At 41.7% G+C, this 27,247-nt stretch overlaps 2 protein-coding genes across 8 annotated transcripts; one reads left to right on the forward strand and one right to left on the reverse strand.

Moving 5' to 3' along the window:
• Positions 1–2,136: 2,136 nt before the first annotated feature.
• Positions 2,137–5,552, forward strand: tril (TLR4 interactor with leucine-rich repeats). Its single transcript, XM_051390098.1, has one exon. The coding sequence runs from the start codon at positions 2,486–2,488 to the stop codon at positions 4,976–4,978; it is 2,493 nt and encodes an 830-aa protein (XP_051246058.1). The 5' UTR covers positions 2,137–2,485; the 3' UTR covers positions 4,979–5,552.
• A 1,221-nt stretch (positions 5,553–6,773) lies between these two features.
• Positions 6,774–22,829, reverse strand: creb5a (cAMP responsive element binding protein 5a). Of its 7 annotated transcripts, none has more exons than XM_051391064.1 (11): positions 22,618–22,829; positions 20,048–20,114; positions 19,367–19,460; positions 17,926–18,035; positions 17,218–17,450; positions 13,193–13,319; positions 12,839–12,910; positions 9,086–9,433; positions 8,717–8,974; positions 8,518–8,626; positions 6,774–7,665 (listed from the first exon to the last, which is right to left on the reverse strand). In XM_051391064.1, exons 2-11 carry the CDS (start codon positions 20,099–20,101, stop codon positions 7,529–7,531), a joined length of 1,542 nt encoding a protein of 513 aa, XP_051247024.1. In that variant the 5' UTR covers positions 20,102–20,114; positions 22,618–22,829; the 3' UTR covers positions 6,774–7,528. The 7 variants fall into 7 exon arrangements, 6 of the variants coding, with proteins under 6 accessions (XP_051247024.1, XP_051247022.1, XP_051247026.1 ...); XM_051391062.1 differs by having other exon boundaries at positions 22,614–22,829; XM_051391066.1 differs by having other exon boundaries at positions 19,367–19,507; positions 22,618–22,828.
• Between the last annotated feature and the right edge of the window lie 4,418 nt (positions 22,830–27,247).

Below are 27,247 nucleotides of genomic sequence, written 5' to 3' on the forward strand. Positions count from 1 at the left end.
GAAAAGGATGGTCTGGTGAAACCAGTCTGCAGTCATTATTGTGTGCAGGCACAGTGGCAGACAGCTCTTTGCGGGGTCCTCAATGCTGCCTATTGTGCCAGCTTCTTTGAGAATCTGGGTCAACTCCAGAACACTTTTTCCCAACAACAATCTCTGTCTACATCAGTTTAATATTGCACTCACTACCCTCCTCCTCTGATCTAACTACTCTCAGATTATTTTATCTTTTCTCACCCTGTCTCATATTCTATCTGACCATCTCATTTACACACTGAGCTCTCTCGGGAAGGAGTCCTTCACCCTTATCCTCCTCCAAATGTTACATTAAAGTTAAGCTCAAGTTCTTAGGCTACAAAGTCAATCTATGCTGATGAAATCCTTTGTGTCTTCCTTTCAACTGACACAGACCAGGCGACTGCCATAAAAGAACTGGACTGGTCCCACTGTGTCTGAGGCCAAATTTCTGAGTGTTTTCTCAATGTGTGTGTTCCTCGGAGAGAGGGAAAGAGAGACTAGAATGACAAGGATAGGGGGGTCAGAATACTATGGAGAAATAGCCAGACAGGAAATGACCTCCCAGGGAGAGGGGGCTTCCCCAAGGGTTGTATTTCTCTCTGTCTCACTCATACACAGAGCTATAATGTCGGACTATGATGTCTACCAACAGATATGCATGAGAATGAGGCCAGTCAGGGAGTGTGTTTGGGGCTTTTGCTCTGAGCTGGAAATACAAGGAGCTGCAACAGTCATCTATTAGCTCGGCTCAGCTCTGGAAAACCATTGCATCACTTGCTTCTCAAGGGAAGTTGCATGCATGTGTGTGTGACTTTGTGTGCACGAGCGAGTTATGACTGCTTATTCCTCCCATGGTTGACAGATCTCTATTCGTAGACATTAACATCACATATTGAGAGTGTGTGAAAACTAGTTAGCAAGTGAGCGGAGAGGTTGAAATAGTTTGTTAAAAGTATGACAAACGGTTGAAACATCCAGCTTCTGCCACTCCACGTGGTTGGAAGGCAAACTTTACCAAAGTTTACAGACGATCCCATTGTATGAAAAAAATACTGCAACAATATCTAAATACTAATACTAAATCAAATTAAAAAAATATAGGGAACATGACAGCTGGTGTCAATAAAGGGGTAGCCTGTTGAGCTCATCTGATGATCTGGTTGTGGGGGGTAACAGTAAAAAAAAGGTTGGGACTCTATGGGAACCACTGATCTAGGCCGTGTATATGTCAATGGGTGAGCACTCTACCTCATGTGCCATAAATGTGCAAATGTCTTGGCGGTAACTCTGCAGGGTTTTGAGACTAAACTAGAACATAAACCTTCATGTACACTGCAGAGTATCATTCCTCACTGTGCAGAATTCTGCACAAAATCTCCACATGCTCCACTCGTCCTGCATTTATTTCCCCACTTTCAAGTTGGAGATCTTTAACTCAGATTTGGCACCCTCTCCTCGTCAGTCTTAACACACACTTCACGACCCGAATTCCTCATCTGCAAATGTGAACCATCTGTGCTCCTTATGGCCCCGGCAGCACAAGGCGCGTTAATGAGAGAATAGTAAATTACAGTTGAGCTGCATGATGATGGCGTTCCTACTGTAGAGTGCAGACTGGGCTGTTGATGTGTTGATTGTAGCTTTACTTACTTTATTGTTCAGTTTTAATGTCCTATGGCTAGCACAGGTCCCTGTTCACTAGTTTTATGAATTATCATTTTTCATATCTTATCAAAACCAATGACAATATGAAGTTAAGCGTTCTGTTAAGCTTGTTTCATGAGTGACTCTGGTTTGGTCTGTCTGCACCCAGTTGCGAGGGACTCCATGACTTCGGGGTTCTCTTGGGATTCTGTGGGAAGGAAATCTTCCTGTCTGCTTTGTCCATACCAGGGATCCGATCCAGATCTCAGACCCCCGGTGGCTGCGGGGGCGCGCAGAAAACTCGGTCAAAGGGTTTCTCAATTTCCCTCTCCCACTGTATGTGTGTGTGTGTATTTGATTACCTGCGTGCACGCGCAAAGTTCTGGATCTCGTGCGTCAAGACTTGTGCACATCTGTTTTTGGCAGGGTCGCCGAGTTGCGGGGGAGGGGCTTCTTCAGTGTGTGTGTGTGTGTGTGTGTGTGTGTGTGTGTGTGAGCACGCTCTGCGCCTGAACTCTACTTTTTTGCGGAACTCTGTAATTCGCAGCAGATGACCACTTGGGGGGATGCAGGCTTTACTGGGGATGTGAGCGTTTCCTCAGACAGCATCAGAGCACACACAAATTAATTTGCTTTATAGGTGATGCTGCTATGTGATGGAGCCGTCTACTTGATGCGTGCAGCACCTCTCTCTCCACTTTTCACAGCAACAAGTGGATTATGGACGGGTCGATTTCCAGTGTGAGAGAGGAGAGGGGCGACTGCACCTGAACTACACAAAGCGAATGCCGCATCAGTCCCTGGCTGTGCCAGCCGCGCTGTGGGAATGGATGCCAGCAATTTCCTGGCGGGGATATGCTTTTTCCTGCTGGCGCTTAATGGATTAATCTCTTCCTCGCCGGCGACAAGCTTTTGTCCCGACCGCTGTGACTGCCAGCACCCGCAGCACCTCATGTGCGCCAACCGCGGGTTGCGCACTGTGCCCAAATCCGCCGCGCGGGTGTCCGAGGAGGTGCTGATCTTCAGCCTTGGGGGTAACTTCATTGGTAACATCTCTGCCTTCGACTTCACGCGGTACAGTAACCTCATTAGATTGAATTTACAGTACAATCAAATACAAAGCATTCAGCCAAAAGCATTCGAGAAACTCTCCAAGTTGGAAGAGCTGTACCTGGGACATAATCTTTTATCAAACCTACCCGCTGGGACTTTACAACCCCTGAAGAAATTATCTATTCTCTATGGAAATAATAATGACATTAAGAAAATCACACCGGAGCTCTTTGCCAACTTGGACAATCTTGTTAAATTGCGTGTCGACGGCAATTCAATAGAAGTTCTGCGGGACTCTGTTTTTAAAAGTTTAACCAGTCTACATTATCTCCACCTGGAATCCAACAAACTGCAGCATATTCACAGAAACGCTTTCTCTAAACTCACCAACCTGCGCTTTCTAAACTTGGCACACAACAAGTTGTCAGCCGTGCGCAATGCCCTCACTTTTTCCCAACTCAAAGCTTTGACCACTTTGCTGCTGTCTGAAAATGAAATCCAGTACGTCGGAAACCACGTCTTCCAAAATCTGAAAAAGCTGTCTAAACTGTCCCTCAGCAACAACAGAATCTCTGGCTTGGACAGTGGGGCTCTGAAGGGGCTGTCGAGCCTCAGAGAGTTTCTGATTGAAGGCAACGAGCTGGAGGAAATCCCCGCCGGTCTCCTCGACTCCCTGGAGCGCATCGAAGAGCTTGACTTCAGTCGCAACCGGATTTCCAATGTGGACTCTTTGGCTTTTTCGCGTCTTAAACATTTAAGAGTGCTGAAGCTGAAGAACAACATGCTCACCAGCCTGTCCGGTGACCTTTTCGCCCTTAACAACGTGCTTTACGACTTGGATCTCCATGGCAACAACTGGACGTGCGACTGTCGTCTGGAAGAACTGAAAAGATGGATGACTGTTGCGCATTCTCAGGGCAGATTGTTGACTGTTTTTGTGCAGTGTCATCACCCAGCAACTCTGAGGGGGAAATATCTGGACTATGTGAACAGCTCCCAGCTTCAGCCCCTGGGGAACTGGACCCATTTGTGCAGGAGCCAAGCTGGGCCTGAGGAGAGCCGGGGAGGTGGGGTGTTGGTAAAGGTGGAGGGACAAGAGATAGGTGCAATAAGGCAGGAGGTGAGGGGTGAAGAAGGCCAAGTGGAGGAGACAGAAGGTATAGATTTGAGACAAGGGGACACGGGTGGGGTGATAATCAAGAAAGAGGGAGAGAAAAGTAGGAGAGAGGGACAGGAGGAGGTGGGAATCCAGAGAGACCAAGGGGGTTCAATTGTGGCAGCACCCTCTTCTTCACTGGAAAGAAAGAAACCAAAGAAGGAGTCACTCAGCCCAAGGTCACGACCTGCTGCAGAGGCAGCTGGGAAACGTGCAAAAGGGAGACGTAGGTCAAATGTTATCTCCAGAACTGATGCACCAGCTGTTTCCACACCAGGTCTTACTAGAATCCAGGACAGAAACACCACTGATCCAAACACAGGGATCACCACCTCCTCTCTGGTCCAATCGGGGGAAAAATTTGATCTTCTGAGGTCAGATCAGGAGGAGGCACATCCTGTAATCACAGATCCTTGTGTGTTCAACCGCCACTTCATCACTAATGTTTCAGTAGATCAAGTGACTTCCAGTACAGTTACCGTCTACTGGACCACCAGGGATCATCACCGCTACACACCAGGACATGGGCCCGTCCTAGATGAAGTCCACTACCGGATTCTGTTTGACCGCTTTGGCACTCCAGATCGTTTCCCCCGCTATGTTTACACTCATGGTACAGCTCGCTCTGTAACCCTTCGAGAACTCAACTCCGATGTGACCTACATGGTCTGCGTGGAAGGAGTAGTGGGAGGATCAGTGTGTCAAGTAGCACCCCGTGACCACTGTGCAGGGCTGGTCACTCTGCCTGAGGGGTTCAGCCGTGGAGGTGTGCTGACCTCTGACCTCCAGCTGGTGACGGTGGCCACGCTGGCCGGGAACGCCGTGCTGCTGCTTGTCATTGGCGGCGTCTGGCTGGGGCGGAGCCTTAAGAGGAGGTTTGAAAGGAGGAAGTCGGCCGTGCACGTGCGGCACATGTACTCCACCAGGCGACCGTTTCGTCCCACCATGGCAACCGCCTCGGTGTCTACTGACTTCACCAGCTACCAGAGCAGTCGTCCAGCACGACTTGCACCCCTAGAGGAAGGGGACCTCATCGAGTTCCCTTGCGACCGCTTTATGGACAGCAGCAGTGTTCGCAGAAACAGTGACATGCAGAGATTCTCTGACTAGAGCCATAAAAACTACAAAATGATTGACACTGTACAACAGGAAGATATGTGAATCTTTGGCCTAGCCTTCAGAATACAGAAAATACAAACTCCCCTCTCTGGACACACCGCAGTGTCACATTAAAAAACTGGGTGTGTTTGTGGCTATGAACAAACCGAGTTGAGAACACCACCATTTTGTGTTTTGTTTTTTCATTTGACCACAAGAAAACCTTTAAAGCGAAAAAAAAATTACAGCTGAGCTCATCAGTGCCTTTCAAGACACCAGAGGAAGTCCAATCCCTCTGACTTCCTCTTCCTGCTTTGCGCTTTTCCTCTTTCATTTCCTTGCACCTGTGAGTGTTTCTAAATGTGTGATTGCAAGTGTGTAAGCATGAATGACTGATCACTGATTTCAACTACGGTGCTAATAATGAGTTCATAGACATCATATTGTCTCACATTTGTACAGTATGTAATGATGGCTGCTGGTTGGCAGGAATAATATCACTTGTTTTGTATCACATCTATCATGTTTTTATACTTTTATATATCATTTTGCATTACATGAAGAAGTAAAATCCCCAACAATGTGATTGATTTGTCATTTGAGTGTTTGTGGATGATTTACCTCTATAATAGATGTTATTCTATGTGTGGCTTTCAAATATCTTTTCTGTAAGCCACTGATTATGTAAAGCACAAGGGGATTATATTTCTAGACATAAGGGGACTATATGTAGAGTACTCTATATATACTGATAAAAATAGGATTATAATACACAAAGATTACTTGCATTAACCTCTTGAACTCCAGGTCGTGTTTCACTCTATTTTTACTCTTATGACTCTCAGACAGACAGGTCAGGCTGCTCAGAAATATCATTATTTGTGAGTGTTACATGTTTTAGTATACTTTTTAAAAAATCAAAATAGGTTACTTGCTATTCACTGGTAATATTAGCTTCAACATATTTCTTTTATTTAAAAACATGCGGCACTTAATGTAAAGTTTTCCTCTGCAACCGATATTAGGTGCGTTAGAGAGAGACCTAAACAATGTGTGAGTGTGTGGAAGATAATAGCAATAGTATGTCAGAGAATTAAGTGCGTGTGTGTGCATGTGTGTCCATGCTCTTGCATGCGTGTCATGATGAGGTCTGGCAATAGTTAAGCAGTCCCTTTGTTTGAGTAGACAGGGTGGAGTGCCTCCCACACTTAGTCCAAATCACAAACACACGCACAAACGCACATGCAGACACACACACACACACACACACACACACACACACACACACACACACACACACACACACACACACACACACATACACACACATACACGAATGCATTTACACAAAGTATTTTCATATCACCAGTCAAGATGTCAGAACAGGAAACGTATATAAAGCTAATATTCTACACAAAAGAGCCACTATATACAGCTAGTACCAACATGAAGTCCTTGAGTTTGGGCCACTACTGATAAAAACTGTCAGACAGATTAAATGTTTAAATAAAAGCCAAAATGCAATTTTAAATGTTTCTTTGTGTATTATACATAAAGAAATACTTGAGTAACTTATTGGCCTAACATACAACAGGCTAGGATCTACTTTACTGACCACTCCAGTTATTATGGTCAGCTACCACTAACAACACCAGTCACTAGATGGCACACTAGACCATACTGTATGTACAGAAACAGACCGATGACTATAACCTCATTGCTCACAACCACTGGCTTACTGTGTCAAAATAATGCTGATTGATATCATAAAAAGATTTTAAAAGGATATTAAAAAAACACAAGGAAATAGCAGAATAAGTGTTTTTATTAACTGACAAGGATTGAGACATGAGGTGCAGTTTATTAATTATTTAGTGTCTTAGGGCAGTTAGAAAAAGGTGCCTGAAAGAAAATACTGTACAATCATTTTTTAAATGGCTTTCCAAGACAGTTGTGGGGTTGCTTCGTAATCTCAAAATAGACATTTCATTTTTGCCATAGCATGAATTATTTGTAGAAAAATACATTTTGACTCTGCATCCAAGAAAAGGCATAAGGTATGCACTCGCAGATGCTCAGTTAGAAATATACAACTAATATATAGGCTTTGTTTTTTCAAAATTAGTGCAAGATATAAGAGCAAAATGTACAGAAAAGATGTGCTATGATTGTGTATGTCCATAGTCAAGGGGTAGCAGGCAATGGTTAGATTGCTGTGAACAGAAACAGACATTTTCTGAATTAACACAGGATCCAGTTGCCATGTAACCATCACAGTTTTTAACAAGGCTTTCAGAAAAGGTCATTTTTGCACCTGTTATGGAAATGTACCAGTATGTGGTTCTGGTCTTCTCTCCAACCAGAAAAGATGATAATAATGTTGAAAAATACCTCAGTGTTCACATGCATTTTTGAATTCACCTATCCAGTTCAGTATTTCATCTACAATGAGACACAGATCCATAGCTGAGTGAGACTTTAGTGTGGTTATGACAGTAGGATAATTCAGTCTGGTAGGATTCGGCCACACAAGTCCCTACCCCTTCCTCTATATGGTGAGGGCTAGTGTCCAGGCTGGGGGTCGTGCCCTGTGTCGCCTCCAGCTGTCGAGGAGGTGGAAATGCTGTTGTGTTGGATGGCCTGCAAATGAGACCCAGGACCTACACTGGTGGGACTTCCTCCTGGGCTCATCCCTGCAGCTGGACACAGAGACAGCTGTCAATCAAAGTCACTGATCTGTGACTGATTGTCTGTTCTTTAAGTGGGGTTTGTGACCATATACATGCAAATGAATGAAAAACCCACTACAGCTCAGATTAAAGGAAAATATCTCTTTTATTTTAACAAATACAGGTAAAAAGACAACAATAGAAATATACGATATATAACACATGCCAATATTGCATCCATCTTTGTTCTCTGAAGCTCAAAACTTAAAACATAATGGCTGCTTTCTTTTAAGCCACAAGGTGCAGTATTTGTTCAAGATCTTTCATTTTAAGTCACATACAGGTTCAATTATTGTTTAACTTTATCTTTAGCCTGCCTGGAGTGCAAGATGGGCATGTTCTGCATTTTGTTGCAAGCTAGCTTCGTGCAAGGCAAAACAGCCAATGCCAGGATATTGCATTGCACTCCAGAGTATTTCAAATACCATCAAGGTCTGGTTCATTAAATGAGTGTGAAAATGGCAATGAAAAATATATTCCTTTAAATGGAGAGTTAAGAGTGCAATGCTTTCCCCTGATTGGCTCTCCATGGGAATAAAAGTGCATGTACCAATATTTGGAGACTGTGGGGTTAAAAGCAGAGTTTTTACTCTTTAAGTGCTGTTTAGTTGCACTCTGCAAGAAACAGTTTAAGGTCCCTGTGTGTGCTGAACGGTGGTTTGTCAAAACAAGACAAAATGTAACCCTGGGGTGTTCCCTTACGTGCACATACAAGGTATGAGTTATACCCTCAGTGGTGGATGGAGATGATTGATGTCAGGCATCTGGGAAAGCTGGTGAGATTTCTAGAGAAGGGGTGCAGGGTAGTGGGGTTTTACTCACTGGGGTACCCCTGTGCCTCTCTCTGCCTGGCAGTGACAGGACAGTCCTTGTGGGTGAGCAGTATCTGCTTCAGTTGACCCACCTCCGACCGCAACGACGTCACCTCGTTCTGCAAACACAAGGAAATAATAAGTATCCCTGAAGTGCAGATTGTGTGTATATGTGTGTGTGTGTGTGTACTTGTCAGAGCGTGTCCCACCTGTAGCTGCAGGTTTGTATGCGTCAACTCCTCGGCTTTCTTCTCCAGTGACGACACCCATAGTTTCCTCTTCTGACGGCAGCGCGTGGCTGCAGCGCGGTTACGTTCCAGAAACTTCTGCCTGCGTTCGTCTGGGTCATGCTCTGCCGTCCTCCTGCGACGGCTGCTGCCTCCTCCTCCACCACCGCTGCAGCTACCACCTGCCTGCACTGCATGCTGGGAGTGGGATGGCTGCATCTGCTGTGATACTGGTGATAACTGCAAACAAAAATTAGACATTTTAAAAGTAACCCCACTGTGCCTGAATGCATATATTTGAGTGTTGCTTGTAACAGCTCAGACCTAAACAGTAAATATAAGGCATCGTACCTGTGCTGGAACAGACAGGGCAGGTGCAGGAGGCGAGCCCTGGTGCAGGTGGGGAGGCGGTGACTGGTGAGCCTGAGCGTGCGGTACATTCGCTGACTGGTGAATCTGGTGGCTGTGAGCGCTTCCCAGGTGCTGCGGAGGTGGAGCATGGCATCGCGTTTGGTAGGTGAGGGGTGGAGCTGGAAGCTGATGATGATGAGGAGGATGATGGTGGTGTTGTAGCGGAGGCGCCTGATGACGCTGCGACATCATCTCCATCATGTGGCCCATGGATGTTACAGGGTTGTTGATGGCGACCATCCCTGGGTGGTGCTGTTGGAAATTATGCCCCAGCGCCTGTTTGGATCTCTGAGTGTAGATAAAAAGATAAAATATATATGTATATATAGTTTTATATATGTGTATATGTGATGTGCTGAACAAAGCAAACTTCAAAGATATTGTTTTTCTACTATTGAAAAGTTGAAAATAAGAATGAAAGAAAATTCTTTTAGCATTATTTAGGCTGTGAGCCAGTTCTTAACTCACAGAGGAAAAACAAAGTTGTACATGTCATTTCTTTAGGAAAGATAAACACAGTGGAGCCTCAATAGTTGACGTTCTCATTATAACTTGCATATTTTCACATCCTCTTGTCTGAACTGCACATTCCTTCATATTCAGTTCATTATGGCTTCTGGGAATGTTACAGACAACCACATTCAACTATCACAATATCTGAAGGACCTGGTATAAGAGGACAGAGGCAGATGAGCGTTTGCATCTGTTTTTCAAATCCCCAAGTGCATGCTGGGATATGTAGGTCCAAGAAAGCCCCCAGGGACACTAAATAGGAGCAGGTTGTGGCAAGTGAAATTTAGTTGCTAAATGTTACTGAGAAGATTTTAACACTAAATAACTAAAGACTATGGCCAAACAAATTCTTCCAACCTCTGTCTCCAATGCCAGTGTATGTCTATTAATAAGGAATGGCCACAGACCTTGCTAACTACTCTCCTATCTGTAGTCTAAGCACGAAAGGGCCTCTGATGTGACCATTTATGTCCCTGGATGCAAAAAAAGGCCTACAAACATATAGAATGAAGCACTGAGAAGATTGGCAACACCTGTCTGGATCAAAATGCTTTTTAACTCTCCAAAACTCTCCTCTTCTTTCCGTACTCTTCAACATCACACTTTAACCCCTGACTAGATACCATAACTCTTAAAACACATTTCAAATTTCTCGCTAACTTCAGTAAAGTAAGAAAAAAGTCTATTGGAGACAATCAGTACAGTATGTACAGTAAGATTGCACTAGAATATTTAAGCCAGCACTGGTATTTTATAAAAAATATAGGTTCTAAAATTCAACACCTTTATATGTATGACTTATTCCAATTTAATCCTCTATTTATACCACCACAGGGTTATTAAACCATGTATGAGCTGATGTGTTAAACTAAACACTATATATGAACAGCTTGTGATTACACATAAACATTTTCCATCTATCGCATAGTGGGTGTGGTAAGTTTGACACCAGCTAAATTAGTAACAGCAGATAAGCTCCTAACCTACAGGTCACCACAGGTCAAACCTAAAGAGCCAGTTCCCACAGTCACGTACTTCTAGGTAACAAAATGTTGCAAAATTAAACCAATAACTGCTCCCAGCCACAATCCCACACTCAGTCCATCCCACTGCCGTTTCTACTAATCGTCCACAACCGTGGAGACAACTGTAGATAAGAGGGATAATGTGTTCCAATAAATGCTGCTTGCTCTGCAGCTTGATACCTTCACACTTTATCATTCCCGCGTATCATCTGACTAAACAGACTGTAAGAGCTAAATTAAACCTCATCTCACCTTTCTCCTACGCTCAGCAGAGGAGAGGGAGAGAGGGAGAGGTCATGTTTAGAGCATGACATCACCCCATCTCCCTGGCAATATTGCTATCTGCTCCCCTGTTATACAATATTTCTTTAAGAGAAGTTTTTTTTCCTCCCTTCAACCATTCAGCGCTGAAAAAAGGGAGCACATTTAGCGAGTGCCAAGGATGAGGTCACCGAGCCGTCTGTGCCAGCTTTACCAGCCAGCCAGGCTGCCAGTCAAACACACACGCACAGCCACACACACTGAACAGGACGGGACACGAGTATTTCAGCTCTGTTTACTACATAGAAACACCCTGACACTGGGGCCTGTGATTACATCATGGGTCTCCTTGGACTGGATGACACACCGCGTTGATATTTCTGTCTGGAGGGACCAGTGAATGAAGACACGAAACAGTTCATGAAACACTGATCCACTTGTCAAACGTTTACTTTTCCACTTCAGCTGAGTGTGGAGTTACTGTACAACGAAGGCATGTTAATACACCTTCTGTGGTTTTACAGAAACAGATTCCTGTTTCACACCATGGAAATGCAAAACACAACACCTGGTGAGACTAAATTACAACAGAGTATAATAAAATTGGTGTGGAGAAGAAGTCTATGTGTTGTGTGAGAGAAGAAGAGAAGTTCAGATTTGAACCTGCGACCTGAGCAGCTTCTGAAACCTGAAACCACTTTTCATTTGCCACTCTATATACAAGCTCTGCACATGAAGTCGCAACCAGTGTGTGTGCGTGTGGCGATTTCACAGTTTTCCCTCTGAAGTTGCTTTTGATAGCACACATATATTTAACAATTCATACTACATGCACCTGAAAAGAGGAAATGTAAAATTTACAAGGGGAGAGATTGAGAGCATGTTGACACAAGGAAAATAAAACAACCAAGAAAGCCAGGGAGGACATGTAGATTGTGACTTCCTGTGGTACGGACCGTGTGTGTGTGTGTGTGTGTGTGTGTGTGTGTGTGTGTGTGTGTGTGTGTGTGTGTGCACGTCTGTAAAAGTGTAGAATTACGCTTACAGAGCAATTAGAAAGGAATAAGCCAAAGGCAGAGTGTGTTTTGTGGCTTTAATTTAGTAGAGATGAGAAAAGTGAAATCCTAAAAAGTTAAAGGAACAGTTTGACATTTTGCTTTAGCATTTTTCTTTAGCTTTGGCTTAGCCTAAAGACAGGGAGAAACAGTAATCCTGGCTCTCTCCAAAGCTACACCCCTAAAGCTCACTAATTAACATGTTATATCTTATTTGTGTAATCCGTACAGATACAGTAAAAAGATGCGTCAATGTTTTACAGGTTTTGCTGTTACTATTAACTATTTGTTGGCTCTGATAGCGTGCAATACCAGGAAGTTACTCCCAGCTACAAAATAGTGTGGCACGAAACCCCCAGTAAAACTAGGAATTGTCATTTTAGCACTTTTGTTTTGTACAGATTAAACAAAATAAATATAATGTTTAAATTAGTGAGCTTTAGAGATGGTTTTTTTTGTTATTTTCGGACAGAGCCAGGCTAGCTGTTTCACTGTGTTTCCAGTCTTTATGCTGAGCTAAGCGAACCAGCTGCTGGTGGTATCTTCATACTTACAAACATGAGAACTGCTTATCTACATCTCTGCCAGAAAGTAAATAAATTAATTTCCCAAAATGTGAAACTGATCAGTTTTCATCCAAAAACAATGGCATTAGTATCAGTTTTTAAAAAGCTGTTTGTGGTCCAGCCGTAATGTGTGTATGCATGTCATAAATAGTAATAATAAAATAGCGTGCTCATACTGAGAATCTTTGACACAGCATAATGTTATTTCCAGAGGAGTAAGGAATAATCTACAGAAACTGGAAGCGAATATGAGTACTTGAACTGGACTGGTACCTGAGGTGAGGAACAGGAGGGGTTGTGTACAGGACCAGGTATACCCATTATACACGACATCTGCTTCTCTATCTGAAGAAGGGAAAAAATTGACACAAAAATAACCTTTCAACCATGACAAGAAAACGCTTCGGCACATACATAACCTCAAGTGTAAAGGGGTCACATCCATTTCGAGTTTGACACTTTTGATTAATTCATCCACAAGAGTGAAGTGAATTTTTCTGTCAGCCATGAATATTTCTAACTCCGGGATCTTGACCACTTTGGCCACTATACCTGCATCAATAAAACATAATGCACGTGTCTGAATGCAAATGTATGTGTGTGAGCAACCAGTCTCCCCATACTTACGGGCATGTGCTGAGCAGATGCCCCTTGCATGGCGCTGTCTGGGAGGGGGCCAGGTAAGGAGGCCGGCAGCGGTTGTCTGTGTCTGTTCCGCATGTGGAGGAGGGAGGACAGCGGCCCAGGAACCGGCCTGTGGTCAGCCACAGAGACAGAGAGAGAGACGGGTCATGCCAGAGGGCTATCCGCAGCTACAGTTTCACTAATCCGGGTTCAGAGAGAGGTGCAAGTTGCAACATTTATAGCCGGGCCTTAATGGCAGATAGAGGTGAGATTGAGATAGATGGACATGGTTAAAAAAAGGTCAGTGTGGAAAATAGGGATAGATAAATGGATGACATAAAGGTTTAAATCTACTAGGACTGACTGACTTGATCTGTCACTTCAAAAGGATCAATTTGCTCAAAATTGGCACATTTACTGATTTAACCTAGGAGGTGAGCATCTCAGAGATTTCAACCTCCATCCCAGTATAATGAAGGTGATTGGAATATTGTTTGGGGCACTCAAAACATCTAAAAATGTCAGTTTAAGCCCTGAGTGTTTTCAGAGACCATATTCCACAGATAATCCACAGACCTTGCTGTGAAAACTTTTCATTGAAACTATTTTGTGCCGAAAAAATATTCCGTGTCAACATTGTTGCTCTGTGGATTATCCAGAATAACTTGGACAATGTTTCTGGAGAGAGTTGTTTCCATTCCCACATTCTGCTCACCTCCATTGCACTGAGGTGCAGCGTTGCTACATTCTGAGGTTTTGTTCCCAAATGGGCTACTAATTTAGGTGGTTAAATCTGGCAAAATTTATTTCCTAGTCAAATTATTATTCATTCATAGCTCTTTGATAAAAGCTTTGTAAATCTGTCTCATTTTTCATCTTGTACGCTTAGAATTTAACTGTGTTAAGTGTTTACAGTTGTCAAGATTTAGCTGTATTTGCACCAAAGCTGCATGTGTGTGTTATTTTACCAAAATGTCATCACATCCCACAGGAGACAACAGTGGAGAACAAAGGCAGGTTTGAGGTTGTCATTGGAATATTTGGTGTCAGTCAACACTGGGTAGAGGAAGACATCTCAGAGGTGGAAAACTTAAAAACTGTGGGCACATAAAACCAAACCTATCTGCAAAGCTACAAACCACTAGAAGTAAGTGAGAAAATATGCTGTTTTATAATTTGGGTCAACCAAAACTTAGAAATTCTGGACAAAGGCTTCCGCTGAATGAAAAAAAAAATCAAATGTTATTGTATGTGAGCAAACATGTGTAAACAGAGGTTTGAGGTGAAGCAATGACAATGGAAACTATGATGAGTTGACAAAAGCGGGGAAAAAAACAAAGATATGGAAAAAAGTGACAGCTTGAGAGGCAGGAGAGAATCTAAGGGATCACAGCAGGGGATGTGGAGACCCGGGGTGCCATGTGCTGACCTAACCGCTCTGGCTCTCAGCCAATCAGACAGCGTGGGCCTCCGTGGCCGCGCTGAGGTCATCAGCAATGATGTCATCACTGAATCTGGGGTATGCGGCATTTAACATACAACAAAGTACAGACAAACCAAAACAGCATTTCCTAACGTAACCACAACAGCTCTACCGGGCCAACAGCCAGACTCTCAGAGACCAGATCGCTATGGAAACTGGTGGTAAACATGAGGAGAAACAGTCAGACACCAGATCCATGGTTCATTTAGCAACACTTAGCTGGTTTCACCGACTAACATGCTGTCTGGATTCAGAGGGCACTGATTTAGTGTACTGTAATTGACTGTCAGCTCTCTCCCCACTGTCCCGTTGTGTCCCGTCTGATCCTGGACAGATGTTTGAAACTCATTATGTCATTGACATAGACTTATAAAGGCTTTGTTTGTCTAAATATGTGTTACAAGCAGATGTCAGTTATAGGTCTGTTGATGGGTGGTTGGAAGGCTTTTCTTTCTGTAAGACTGGGTGTTGGGATAAGAAGGGTTTAAAATCCACCCCTTAGCCTCCAAAAACATTAAGAACAGTGCTACAAATGTGAGTCCCCCTGGTGAAACTGGGGGTTTAAGGTACTGATCATGTATTCACAGTGTTCTCTGGTTGGAGTCTGGCAGTTGCATGTTGTTCTCTGTGTCTCTCCCTCATTATTTCCTGTCTGGCTCTACTGTCTCTAAATAAAGGCATGTGTCCAAAGTCCAAAAACATTTGACAAAGTGTCTACAATTGTAATAATGAAACTTACTGAAACTAATGAAATGCTTATTTTTATTTATTAGGTGATAACCACGACTAGTAGACAAAACAATAAAATCCTTTTCTGGGAAAAAAAGAAATTAAGTGTGCTCTCTGCTGAAAATTTGCAGTTGAAACATTTGAAATAGTCCGAAGTTCAGAATGAATATAAATTATGAATCACTAATGTCCTCCACTGCTTTTGTTTTAAATGTTCCTTAAGTGTCCCATAAAAGTACTGGTGAGAGAGCCTTTTGTTTTTATGCCCCTCAACTGTGGAACTCATTGCTCCTAGATATTAGAATGACAAGCTCTCTCAGTATTTCTATAAATTCTTTTTAACCTGGCTTTTAATTTGGAGTAATGTTATAGCCTAAGTTTTTATGTTTAAACATTGGTTTTTACATGATTTGTCTTCCTGGTGTTTATTTTTATATCGACTTTTCTTTTTTATGTTTTACAATTTATTGTTTCTGGTGTATTCATTTATAGTCTTGCAGAATTGTATTTATTCTTTTGTTTTCATGTGTTGTTTCAGTTTGTTATATGAAGCACTTTGGGCTGCATGTTTGTATGAAAGGTGCTATATAAAGTTTGGGGAAAATATAGTGAAACCGTTTTACTCTGTTTTTGTTTTGTGGGGTGTTTTCTATGAAAACATAATTTTGCTTCTTATTAGAAATACTTATCATACTCCAGTCACAGACATGTTGTTATTGGCAATCTTACTTAAAATGTCAAATATTCTATGGTCAACTAATTTTTTTTTTATTAGTTTCTTATTTTTTATCTATTATTAGTTTACTTGCCTTTTTTGTATTGATATAGTTCTTCAGTCTATCTGTCATTTTATTTTGACATCACAGACGTGCCTATTATTTCATTTCCTAATAACTTCAATGCCACATGCACAGTTGTATGGACAATGAGCACTGAATGCACAAATGTAATGTATGTAGAACATATCTGCTCAATAAAAAGATATTTTTAAAATATAAACATAATGTAAATATTAAATATTTACAAGTTACAAAATGTGCATGTTAGATTATAACTGTGGAATGTCATCTACACTAAATCTAGTGCTGCTTGCTTTGTCAACTACAGTGTTACTGCCTAAAGTCATGGAATTTTAATCAGTGAATAATTGAATACATTGAAATTTGATGACTAAAATACTATAATATAAAATAATATATTTTTTCTCATCAAACAGCATCCTGAAGGTAAAACTGGTGTGAAATCTTTCATTGAATCCACAGTGTATATGACATAAATCCAGATCCAAAGTTGAAATGTCAGGAAGAGAAAGAGCAGCTGCTGGTCAGATGAAAGACAGGAACTCCTCTAATCTGTCTGTTGAACTGGGTGATAACCAGGGAGCCGTGGAGGCTGCACAGGCGCTGAGAGACTCCAGTCTGGTTCTGAGTCTTAACAGACATAACAGAGGCAGTATTTGGGTGGCAGGGTGGGTAGTGTCAGTGGGTTTGAGTGGGTGTTATGCAGCGGTTCTCCATCTCTTTTGCTATTACTTTGTTCTCTCAGTAAATTGATGTTTGATTTTCTGCCCCTCCCTTCTCTCAGTTCATTAGTGCAGTGATAAATTATGCAGGGGGAAATGCCAGTCTGTGCCAGACAGAATGAGTTATAATACATCCAAAACAGGATGGGCGAGACAGGGTATAGGAGTGGAAGAAAGAGTGAGAAAAGGCTGCATAGAAAGGAAAAATGTGTTTGTGTGTGATGAAGAGAGTAAGTATAACTCTATGTGTGCGTTCAGTTGCCTTTAGGTGTGTATGTGCGTAGCCATACTCACCCTGAGTGTGTTAGGGTGGAAGGAGCCTGGGTGATGACTGATCCGGACTGGGAGGAGGACAGAGCTTGCTGGGCAGCCAGGCTGCAGCTGGGGCCTATCATGGGTCCATGAGACTGGGGATGCTGCAGGGGATGGGTCTGAGGATGGTGCAGGGGTTGCTGGGGATGTGGGTGCTGGAGGTGAAGCTGGGGTTTGAGCAGGTTCATACAGGATGGCCCATTATGAGAAAGCGTCTGTGGAGAGAAGTGGGAGCAACAATCAGCTGGGACCACTTTGGATTCTCAGGGCAGTGTCTGCTTTCAGTCCGTTGTGTGTTTTATCATCTGAGGTGATTTTGATGTGTGTGTGCATGCATGCATACATTTGTTTAGGTGTGTGTGTGTGTCTGCGTGCGCTTGTCTGTGTGATGTCTAGCTGTTTAATTTAAAGGGGAGAATGTGATCGCCTGGTGTGTCTTTCCTTGCAGCAGGTCAGATATCTGCAGTCGTCTAATTGGGTCTGACTGCTTTTATCTCACATTGAAGTGTCACTCAAAACGCTAACCTGACGGACCTCACAAGCAAAAATGCATATCAGCAATATAGCACAAGTCAGCATTTGGTCTAGATTCTTGCTTTCTATACCTTTTAGAATAACCTCAGCCTAAGAGAGTCAAAAGTAATAGAAATTCTGCTTAATTTTGCTGTGCATTTTTCTGTAAAAATTTACCTGTTTGCTCTTTTCCTCTTCTTGTGCTTGAAGAAACTCTTCTTCTATCTCCTTGAATAGACCAACCTCTTCACAGTTCTGCAAAAATCGGGTTGGTGTTGGAGTCTGGTCTGGAAACATTACATACAAATACACACAAAAAAGGAGAGACAGGTTTAAAAAAAAGAAAATAGGTAGACATTCATGTATCACTGCCCTTTTGCAACAATGGTCTCTCCTGTTTTCTCTTATTTGCTTTCTAAATCAACCGTCGTAGTAAGTTGTAATGCTAAGTCTCCTCTCAGCCGCGCTCTCTGTCTCTCCCTGTGATAACATCAGTCTGTCTCTCCGAGCCGTCTAAACATGCAGGGGTCAAAGGTCAGCTGGGCTCTTTGTTTTGACATGAGATTTCCTGCAGGAGGCGTGACAGGCTGCAGGATAGAGACCCAGACAGAGAGAGGCTCAGAAGGAGAGTCTGGAGAATTTAGATACCATGTTGATGTTTACGTCCAGATAGACTGCTGTTTCTATGGTTACAGACTGTGTCACATGACAGTGCTCTGACCACGGCCTTCTGGATCATGGTGGTGCAATAGAAAAAAAATGCATGGCTAGTAAAGCTACTTTTCGTGCATCTTATTCTGCATCCTTCATTAGCATTATAAGGGCTTTTACATTTACAACTTGAAAGCTGTGACGAACAATTGGATTACTATAACTGATGCAAAAGTATGAGTGGCTACAAGGCAGATCTGTTTTATTTAATATCTCTGTGGAGTTAAAAACCATGGCATTAATAATTTGTTGTTGCACGCAGTGGATACTAGGGTCTGATTGTGGTTTTTAAAAGCCATTTTTCCCCTTATTCTCCCACAAGATTCTCCCCTGTACCTACTTGCACTCCCATTCCTCTTACTTTGCCCAATATCCAAATATGAGTAAAATATTTGTGAATAATAAAATGTTTGTGCTGACCCCTGCACACCTCCTCCCTGTGTTAAATCAATCTGGGTCTTCGCTGATGGCGATGGCGTTATCAGAATGTTTGGTCTAATCTGATGGAGTATACTGTACATGTTGCAACATGAGCAGCTCCGTTTCACAGCACAGACTATCTGAGGGAAGGAAGCCTGTATCGAGCTTATCTGATTTCATACTGTATAACGTAGCGTCATCATTTTTTCATCAAGCAATGATCCTAAAAAGAGGTCACCACACACACATGCAGCCAGACAACAGCTGAACTGAGTGACATATAGCATAACTAAGTAGTGTAAAAAAGAGGAAGATTATTTGTGGTTATGGGAAGTTAAGGGGAAAAACTATTAGGCTAAAATAATTTCCCCCAGGCTAAAATATTGCACAAATAAAAGCTTTGGGATAGAAGACAGAGAACTGACAATATGTTATTTTTCTTTTTTCTATTCTTTATGCAATTGCTAGCTTCTTTTGGCTCCCTCACCTGTAAAAGCTGTATCCGTCTTGATGGAGGGGAACTTGAGGGTCATCTCATGCTTGTGTCTGTGGATGATGAGATGTTCCTCTAACTGGAAGCGCTGCAGCACACCGACAGAGTGAGAAAGACATGAAGAGATGCGTGCAGCTGTATGACATGACACATGGGATGAGATGTTCAGTTAAATCAGCTGACGCCTCTCGTAACTGACTAATCAATCATAATTGTCTTAGTCAGTTGACTATTTTAGAATATGTATCATTGTTTATAATGTATATATTATATATATATTAAAAACTCTGTATTTTAATTTCACCCTTTGGATATTTTGAATATAATTCTTATATAGATATTATAAAATCTTATACCTTGAAAATCTTATTATCAGCCTGGATATTCATTGTGTCCTCTCTCTTTTTTGCCAGCATACGAAGACCAAGCTGAGCAGTTGACCATATAACTACATATTGATCAGTTATACTTAATAATACTTATACTTAATAATAATAATCAGGTCATAATTACTTTTCTTCAATATTAAAGAATTGTATTTGACTTACACAATACATTATTTTATTCTATCAGGAGTTAATATCTGGCAACAACAATCATATATTTTCCTGCAAAATATTTTTCATTATAGCATTACAGTGCAGGTGTAACACACACATACTGTTTGAAACTTACCTGAGAGCAGCCCGGAGCGCCGCACACATAAGGCCTGTCCTGTTTGTCATTCATGTCATACACAAGCCTGCAAAACAGAAGAAGCGAGAATAATACATCAACATGCAACCTCATTATACTGTATGTTGGGAACTGCAGTATATCTATCAGGTCAGTTCCTGTACGACGATTTCATTCAGCAGGAAGCCTGTAGTTCTCTGTTCTGTATTTTTATTTACACAGAGATAATGCACTTAGACCAATCACACTCTAAGCTCGCATGATATGTTATCCCCTATTTTCACATCTTTATTGTGGAAGTTGTGTTTAATGAGGTAGATGCCACAGATGATGGATGTTTCACCCTGAGACATGACATTATCTCAAGGAAAATTATCCCTTTGGTGCCAGCGGGAGTGTAACAGTCTTGGCTTCTGACAGCATCACTGTATACTGCAGGTAGTCATTTTTATTAGGACAAGTACTATAATACAAATCTGTTTGTTTTTACTAACTGCTTATTACACCTTACTAATAACATGTAAGCACCAGATGGGCATCAATGTCTTACAGCATCATGATCTTCACTTTTCATGGTCATTATGTAGCACAGTGCTAAGTGTAGTGCGATTGTTTCACCCTACAATTAGGCTTTCATCAGGGCATCAGTTAATAGGGTGATGAAAGGATACATGCTTTCCATGCATGACATAAAAATAAAGTCATCATAGGGTAAAAATATCAACACAAACAAAGAATAGAGCACAATGATAAAGCCACATAGTGCCAACCCAGACTTGACCCACTCAGCTCTTCAGTGGAGATATTAAGCCAGTGATGGTGGGTAATTATGACTTATTTGAAGTACCCTTTATTTTCCACTGATAAGAAAAGGAAGTAGCCTCGACCTGAAGCATTCCTCTGAGCTGAATGTCACCAAACATGATTCACACACTAGTAAAGGAAGCCCCAGAGGTCAAAAGGGTGACTGACTTTTCACCTTCTACAGTACTGATAACTGCTGAGTGGGCAAAGAAGTGATCAAGATAATAATGATAATGGTGGAGAAAAACTGCGATGAGAAGTGTCACAGGTACGCTCTGAAAGTTTGGGTTTTGCATGAGCGCCGCAAAGTGCTGGGAAGACAGCAAAGTGGGTCCTGATGTTATGGGAAAGAGTGAGCGCGAGGAGAGAGAGGGCAAAAGTGCATGCTTCCATAAGAAATGGAAAGTGTGTGTGTGTGTGGGGGGGGGGTGAAGAGTGACATTAAGGTGATGGAGAGGGGAATGGAGAGTGGCAGGGAGAGAGAGAGAGAGAGAGAGAGAGGGAGAAGAACACAATGAATAGAAGAGAGAAGGAATGAGGGTGGAAGGCAGCGGAGGGAGGGCTGCACTGTTGTCCTACTTCTGACAGGTTTGAACCTGCCCCAGCCCCCATTTTCCAACCCCCGGCAAGTAGAGGTGACTTCATAGGTGAGTATGTGAACCTGCGTTTGTTTGTTACAAAAGTGAATGAGCAAACAAGTGTCCACAACAATACAATCATAGACAGACAGACAGACAGACAGACAGACAGACCAATAGATCATTTTAGAAAATTAGTTGAAAAAGACAGACAGGTTTTATAGTTCACAGTGTGTAGCCAGTCTTGCAGCAGTGATATTACATAATGTGATATAAGATATATAGATAGACAGATAATTTTAAGACCATCGTGATAATCTTCAACTGTTTTTTTTTCAACCTCTTTGTCTTCCTCTCAGCAGCACTTGTAGGCTATGAGATGAGCAGACTCAGCACTTTTTTTTTTAGCAAAACCTTCTGTCAGAGTGGTTACATCAATGCAGAATGACGTCACCTTTAATACATAAATCCAACAACAGACCGGACAACATGCTGCCAATTCAAGACGGATTAATGTCTGTTTTGGAAGAAGAAAAATGAATATGTTTGAGGCAAATAAATTAATAAAGACTTTTTTAAATGTAGTCTGCCATTAATGTACACTTATGATCAAGCAATGATGGTGAATGACATAATACACACACACACACACCTTTTGAAACCACCTGCCGAATTCCTGCTTTAAAAGCGAACCCTTGAGACTTTAGTTACTTACTACTTCTCAAAGTTGCCATGTTTGACGGTCGAATGTCAACAAAAACATCGAACCGCTCGCGCCCGGCTTGGAGTTCATTCAGCTTAAATTAGGCAGCGGTTCTGACCAGCAAGTCCTCCGTCAAGGCGGGCGGTCAGTGCCTGTGTGTGTCTCGAGAACATTGCCGGTGTGTTTCCTTTTTCCCTAACGCTCCGTACAGCAACCTGTTCAACTCATAAACAAGCCCGGCACAGCTGTATGGAGAGTGCTGTCACACCCCCCAAATAGACACTCGCGCTCAACCCGTCCGCCTGGTGATGAGACTCCACCGGGACAGCTAGCCAAAAAAAGTTAACTTTCCACTAGCGTAAAAAATATATTTTTTTAAATATTAACGTATTGAGATAAATTCAGCAGACTGTGGTTAGCGTCGGGAAAGCGCTTGCTGTGGGGTTTAAAGTTTTGTGAATGAAAGTAAATTGAGGCTTACCTACAAGTAGAGAGGGACAAGCGGCGCTCCAGAGAGGAACCACGTTGGACTGGAGCGGGATTACAATACGTTCTATTTACAGAAGCATTACATCACCCTCCCGGTGACGTCACGTGGGATTCCTGAACTTCTAAATCATTGCGGTCCCGTACGGAGAGAGGGTGAGGGGGGCGGGGTTATGACACCGGCCGGTAGGGGGACGGACGGGACGGCAGTTCGGTGGTGGACCTGGACCTGACAGGCGAGCCTAGTCAGGCAACGTGACGGGACACGGGGCAGACCGGGTGGGCGGATGAAACCCTGTTTTCTCTCTCTCTCTCTCTCTCTCTCTCTCTCTCTCTCTCTCTCTCTCTCTCCCCACTTTCAGTGTCTGTCTAAAACGGGACGTCCCAGCGTCTGCATCGAGTCTATGCGTCAAAATGAGCAATAGCCCCCAAGGTTTTTATATTCAAAACGGGTTATGATATGTTTATTTCTATAACAACAACAACAACAACAATAATAATTATTAGTATTATCATTATCAAGATATTACCTACAAAATATTAATGATATTTTTACACACCGTGCTTTACCATATCATGCACCCTGCTGTACTGTATGTAAACATATATGCATGTAAATAATCCCTGATTTAAAAATAATCTATTACATTACCATTCAATATTTATTCTTTTGCACTATTTGTATTTCTTTACACTTTATATAAAAACTTGACTTGTATTCAGACATTGCATGTTATTGATCATTGCTGCTTTTTATATATATCTATATATAAACACTTTATTTTTCAGTTATATGTCTGTTTTTTTACCTCTTTCTTTAACTTTTTTAAATTGTGTGTGAGTAACCTTAAACCAGAGTCAAATTCCTTGTATGTGTATATACTTGGCCAATAATGCTGATTCTGATCTTTTTTTCAAGATAAACCTAAGAATAAAAAACACGTATTATCAGACAACTATACAACCAGCATACAATATATAACATCTACCAACCATCAAGCAACAAACAGAATTGATAAATAGAAATATTCTAATACAGTAATCAAAAAACACTTAAATTATAAAGCTTTGAAATCTAGAATGAAAGAACGTAAATATTGTTTGCAGTTCATTCCATTTAAACGGTTTACTGTTCTGCTAGGATTTGTGCAACCATGTGGGACAGTAAGATTCAGTTATTATTGGATCATACAAGATGCTGATTGGGTTCATTGCTACCATCAATACGTCCGCAGTCACTACACATGGGTAGCCATTGTGTGTTGAATGTGATGTCATGAGTCAGGATCAGGACAAAGAGTCGCACCCCATACTGACACAAGTATGTGTATGGGACACATATTTCATACAGGAGAATCTTCACAGTTTAAGACCCTTTATTCATTGTGTTTTGCTTTTAAATATGACTTTTTTAAAAGGATGAATGGTTAGGCAGTTTTGATAAAGATGCAATATACAGGCTTATCCTTTTTAATGTTTTTCAGACAAGTTACATTAAATGTAATTATTGTCTCTTAAAAAAAGAAAAGTTCCCACTGATAAAATTATTTACATGATGCCATGAAATTCCATAGGGACTTTGGTCATTCACATCTCCACTGAGCTAAACCATGCAGTAATATCTCTGCCATGTTTGGTCAGGCTTTCCGGTGCTCCATCCGGACTTGAGCTGAACAGAGGGATTGGGTTTTGTTGTGGTTGAAGCGAAAATGGGACCAAACCCTACTGACTCATCATCCACCAATCGCCTAAGGTATGCAAATTGTGGTACCCATGGTAATGAGAAGAAACAGGAAGTTGTGATGATGTCAGTCTGTGTTTTGAGCTCTTCCCCCTTGTGGATGTGAATCACTGCATTTTGTTTTCAGTGAAGATAAGGGATGTTTTACAGCACGTGTGCGTGTGCGTGTGTGTGTATGTGCTAGTGAAGAGCGCACAGTCACACTAAAAAGTGTATGACGGCAGCCAGGAAGTCTCTGGCTGGTGCCCCGGAGCAGACAATGCCACTGAGATTACAACTACCTCCATAACTCAGTGGCTATACCAGCCATTACCATCTGGCATCTTCACCTCAGCATGGCTTTTAACAGCCAGACTGGGAGCTTTAGAGAGCTGCCTTCTCCGAGTCTGATGTCACCTTGTCTGTAAAAATATGGAGTTTCAGGTCAAAGGTCAAACAAACTTACGGACCTGAATCCCCATGTAGCATTATCCTCAGTGCAGCTACATCACACATCTGGCTCAGCTGCCAAACAGTTTTGATTTTAAACAGTTTTTGAGTATTTCTTTCAGTGAGTTGCAGACTAATGTGGGACTAATGAGCGACTTTAAAAGTAACTGGAAACAGATATTTTAAGCAGCAACCAAGTATACAAGTTAGAGTCATCTGATTATGTAATGTAATGGTTGGAGTTAAATTTACATCCAACTCTGCCCTCACATGCAGATCCACTCATGAGCAGACCACTGGTGTGTGTGTGTGTGTGTGTGTGTGTGTGTGTGTGTGTGTGTGTGTGTGTGTGTCGGTCAATAACATGTGCACACACAGTTGTGTGTTGGTCTTCACACTGATTTGGACTGTTTGCCTTGAGTGGAAAAGAGCTGATAATCAAAGATCCAATGCAAGTTTGAAATCTATCCCAAGCTGTTGCATTGTGCGCCACCCACAGACCTCAGATCAGATGATGTCATGCACCATGAACTCTCTGTGTGTCTCGCTTTCTCTCCTGCGTTTCACAACACATGCTACCACTTCTCATTTACGTAATGGTGTTGGGAACTGCGTCACTGTCACAGTTCTGATACACCATGTGTGTGTAATGAGTGTGTTTATGTTGAGTGTGTCTCTACATGTTTGTGTGTAAAAGAGAACATCTGTGTTAGGCTGATGAAGTCACTGAATTTCTATACTGTACATGTGTGTGAGAGACTGTGGACGGTGGTGATGTCATGTTGTTTGTGTGAGTGTGTGTGTTTGTAACGGTTAGTACTTGCTTGAGGCGGTGAATTGGAGTTAATTTTATGTTTTTGTGTGTTTCATATGGTTGGATAGATAGAGGGCAGTCAGAAAAAGAGCAAGTGTGTTCCTAGGTCTTAAGGTTGTTTGCTGAAGTCACTGGCCAGTGGTTTATGACAGGCCATTTTAACGCTCGATTAACAGGTCCAACACAGGCCAGCCGGCCCTGGTTAGCCAACCCCAGTGATTTAAGGACATTCTCCTCTCTCTGGGAGCCACACACACACACACACACACACATACACACATTACAAAGTCCTCCCCTCACCACTGAGCCATTACAGGGCAACATTAATCCGTAAAACTTTATGGATGTAATAGATGTCGTTGTCAATGGGTTATGCAACTGCTATAACTTAAATATTGATTCACACATAGCCTACATGTGCAGTTTTACTATAACACCCATTTATTTAGAGTTATCTCTTTGAATTTGCTAATGGTAGAAAATAAACAACAATCATTCTAAAAATGCTACAAACGATGATAAGTTTTAGATTTTCAAAATTCCATTCGTCTGTTCTGAAGCTGTTGCAAGCTAAAGCACTGACATGTTTTATAAACATGTAAAATATTGGCTCCAGACCATTACAAAGCAACAATTGAATCTATTCCATTACAACAGAAAACCCAAGGCAAGGAAATGTATTTATATTGTACATTTCAATTTGATTATGTTAGACAGACAACAGAAATACAACAGAAGGCATTTTTTCCTAAGCACAAAATTAATGTTTGAAGAAAAAAAATAAATGCAGCATCTTCTGTATTCACCATGATGAATATAAAGAGAGGAATTTAGATTGTCAGCATAAGTCCAGCTCACAACCAGTTGTTATTCTGGGACTATGATGCTGACTCTGGGTGACTCTCGTCACCAGTGTTTGGTTCCTCCTCCCCTCCTCTGTCCACACACTATCTGGCTGACTGCTCAGGCCTTACTGGCAAGCTCTAAGATCCTAATGGGACTTTTATTAAGTGTATTATTATAGGGTGGTGCAAGAAAAGCATATATTTTTAGGATAAATGTACATTATATTGCCTGCCACAGGTGATCTACAGTTAAATAACATGTTATAGACATTTGTGAATTTTCTGATAGCCTATTCCTTATACTTATACTTATATATTTAATTTGGGAATTTACAATGAATGAAATATATTAAATGGATTCATAATAAATTTGATTTACTACCCATTACAATTTTTGGATGACTGCTTAATCTATCAGTGTATAGTTTTCCACCAAAGAATCAAATCTTTCTATATTTGCAAGCCTAATTGACAAGCAGTGGTGATATAAAAGGAAAACAACAACAACAGCTACAACACATTACACATTTCTGAATTCACTAATATGTATTTCTTAGCCTACACAATTGAGGCATTCACAATTAATCTGGATATGAGATATGACTAAAACAACACATATAATGAACTGACCCAGCTCTGTTGATCAATATGAGCAAGAAGAGAAGATATGAAAAAATATATATGCAAAAAAATGTGTTTTGCCTATCAGATGTTGCTAAGATTTAACTTTGATTTGATATTTGTTTTTTGTCATCAATAATTGGATTATTCATAGAGCTTCAGGGGCCCTGATCCTAACA

This window comes from Dicentrarchus labrax, unplaced genomic scaffold, assembly GCF_905237075.1.
Source record: "Dicentrarchus labrax unplaced genomic scaffold, dlabrax2021, whole genome shotgun sequence".
Classification (NCBI taxonomy): Eukaryota; Metazoa; Chordata; class Actinopteri; family Moronidae; genus Dicentrarchus; species Dicentrarchus labrax.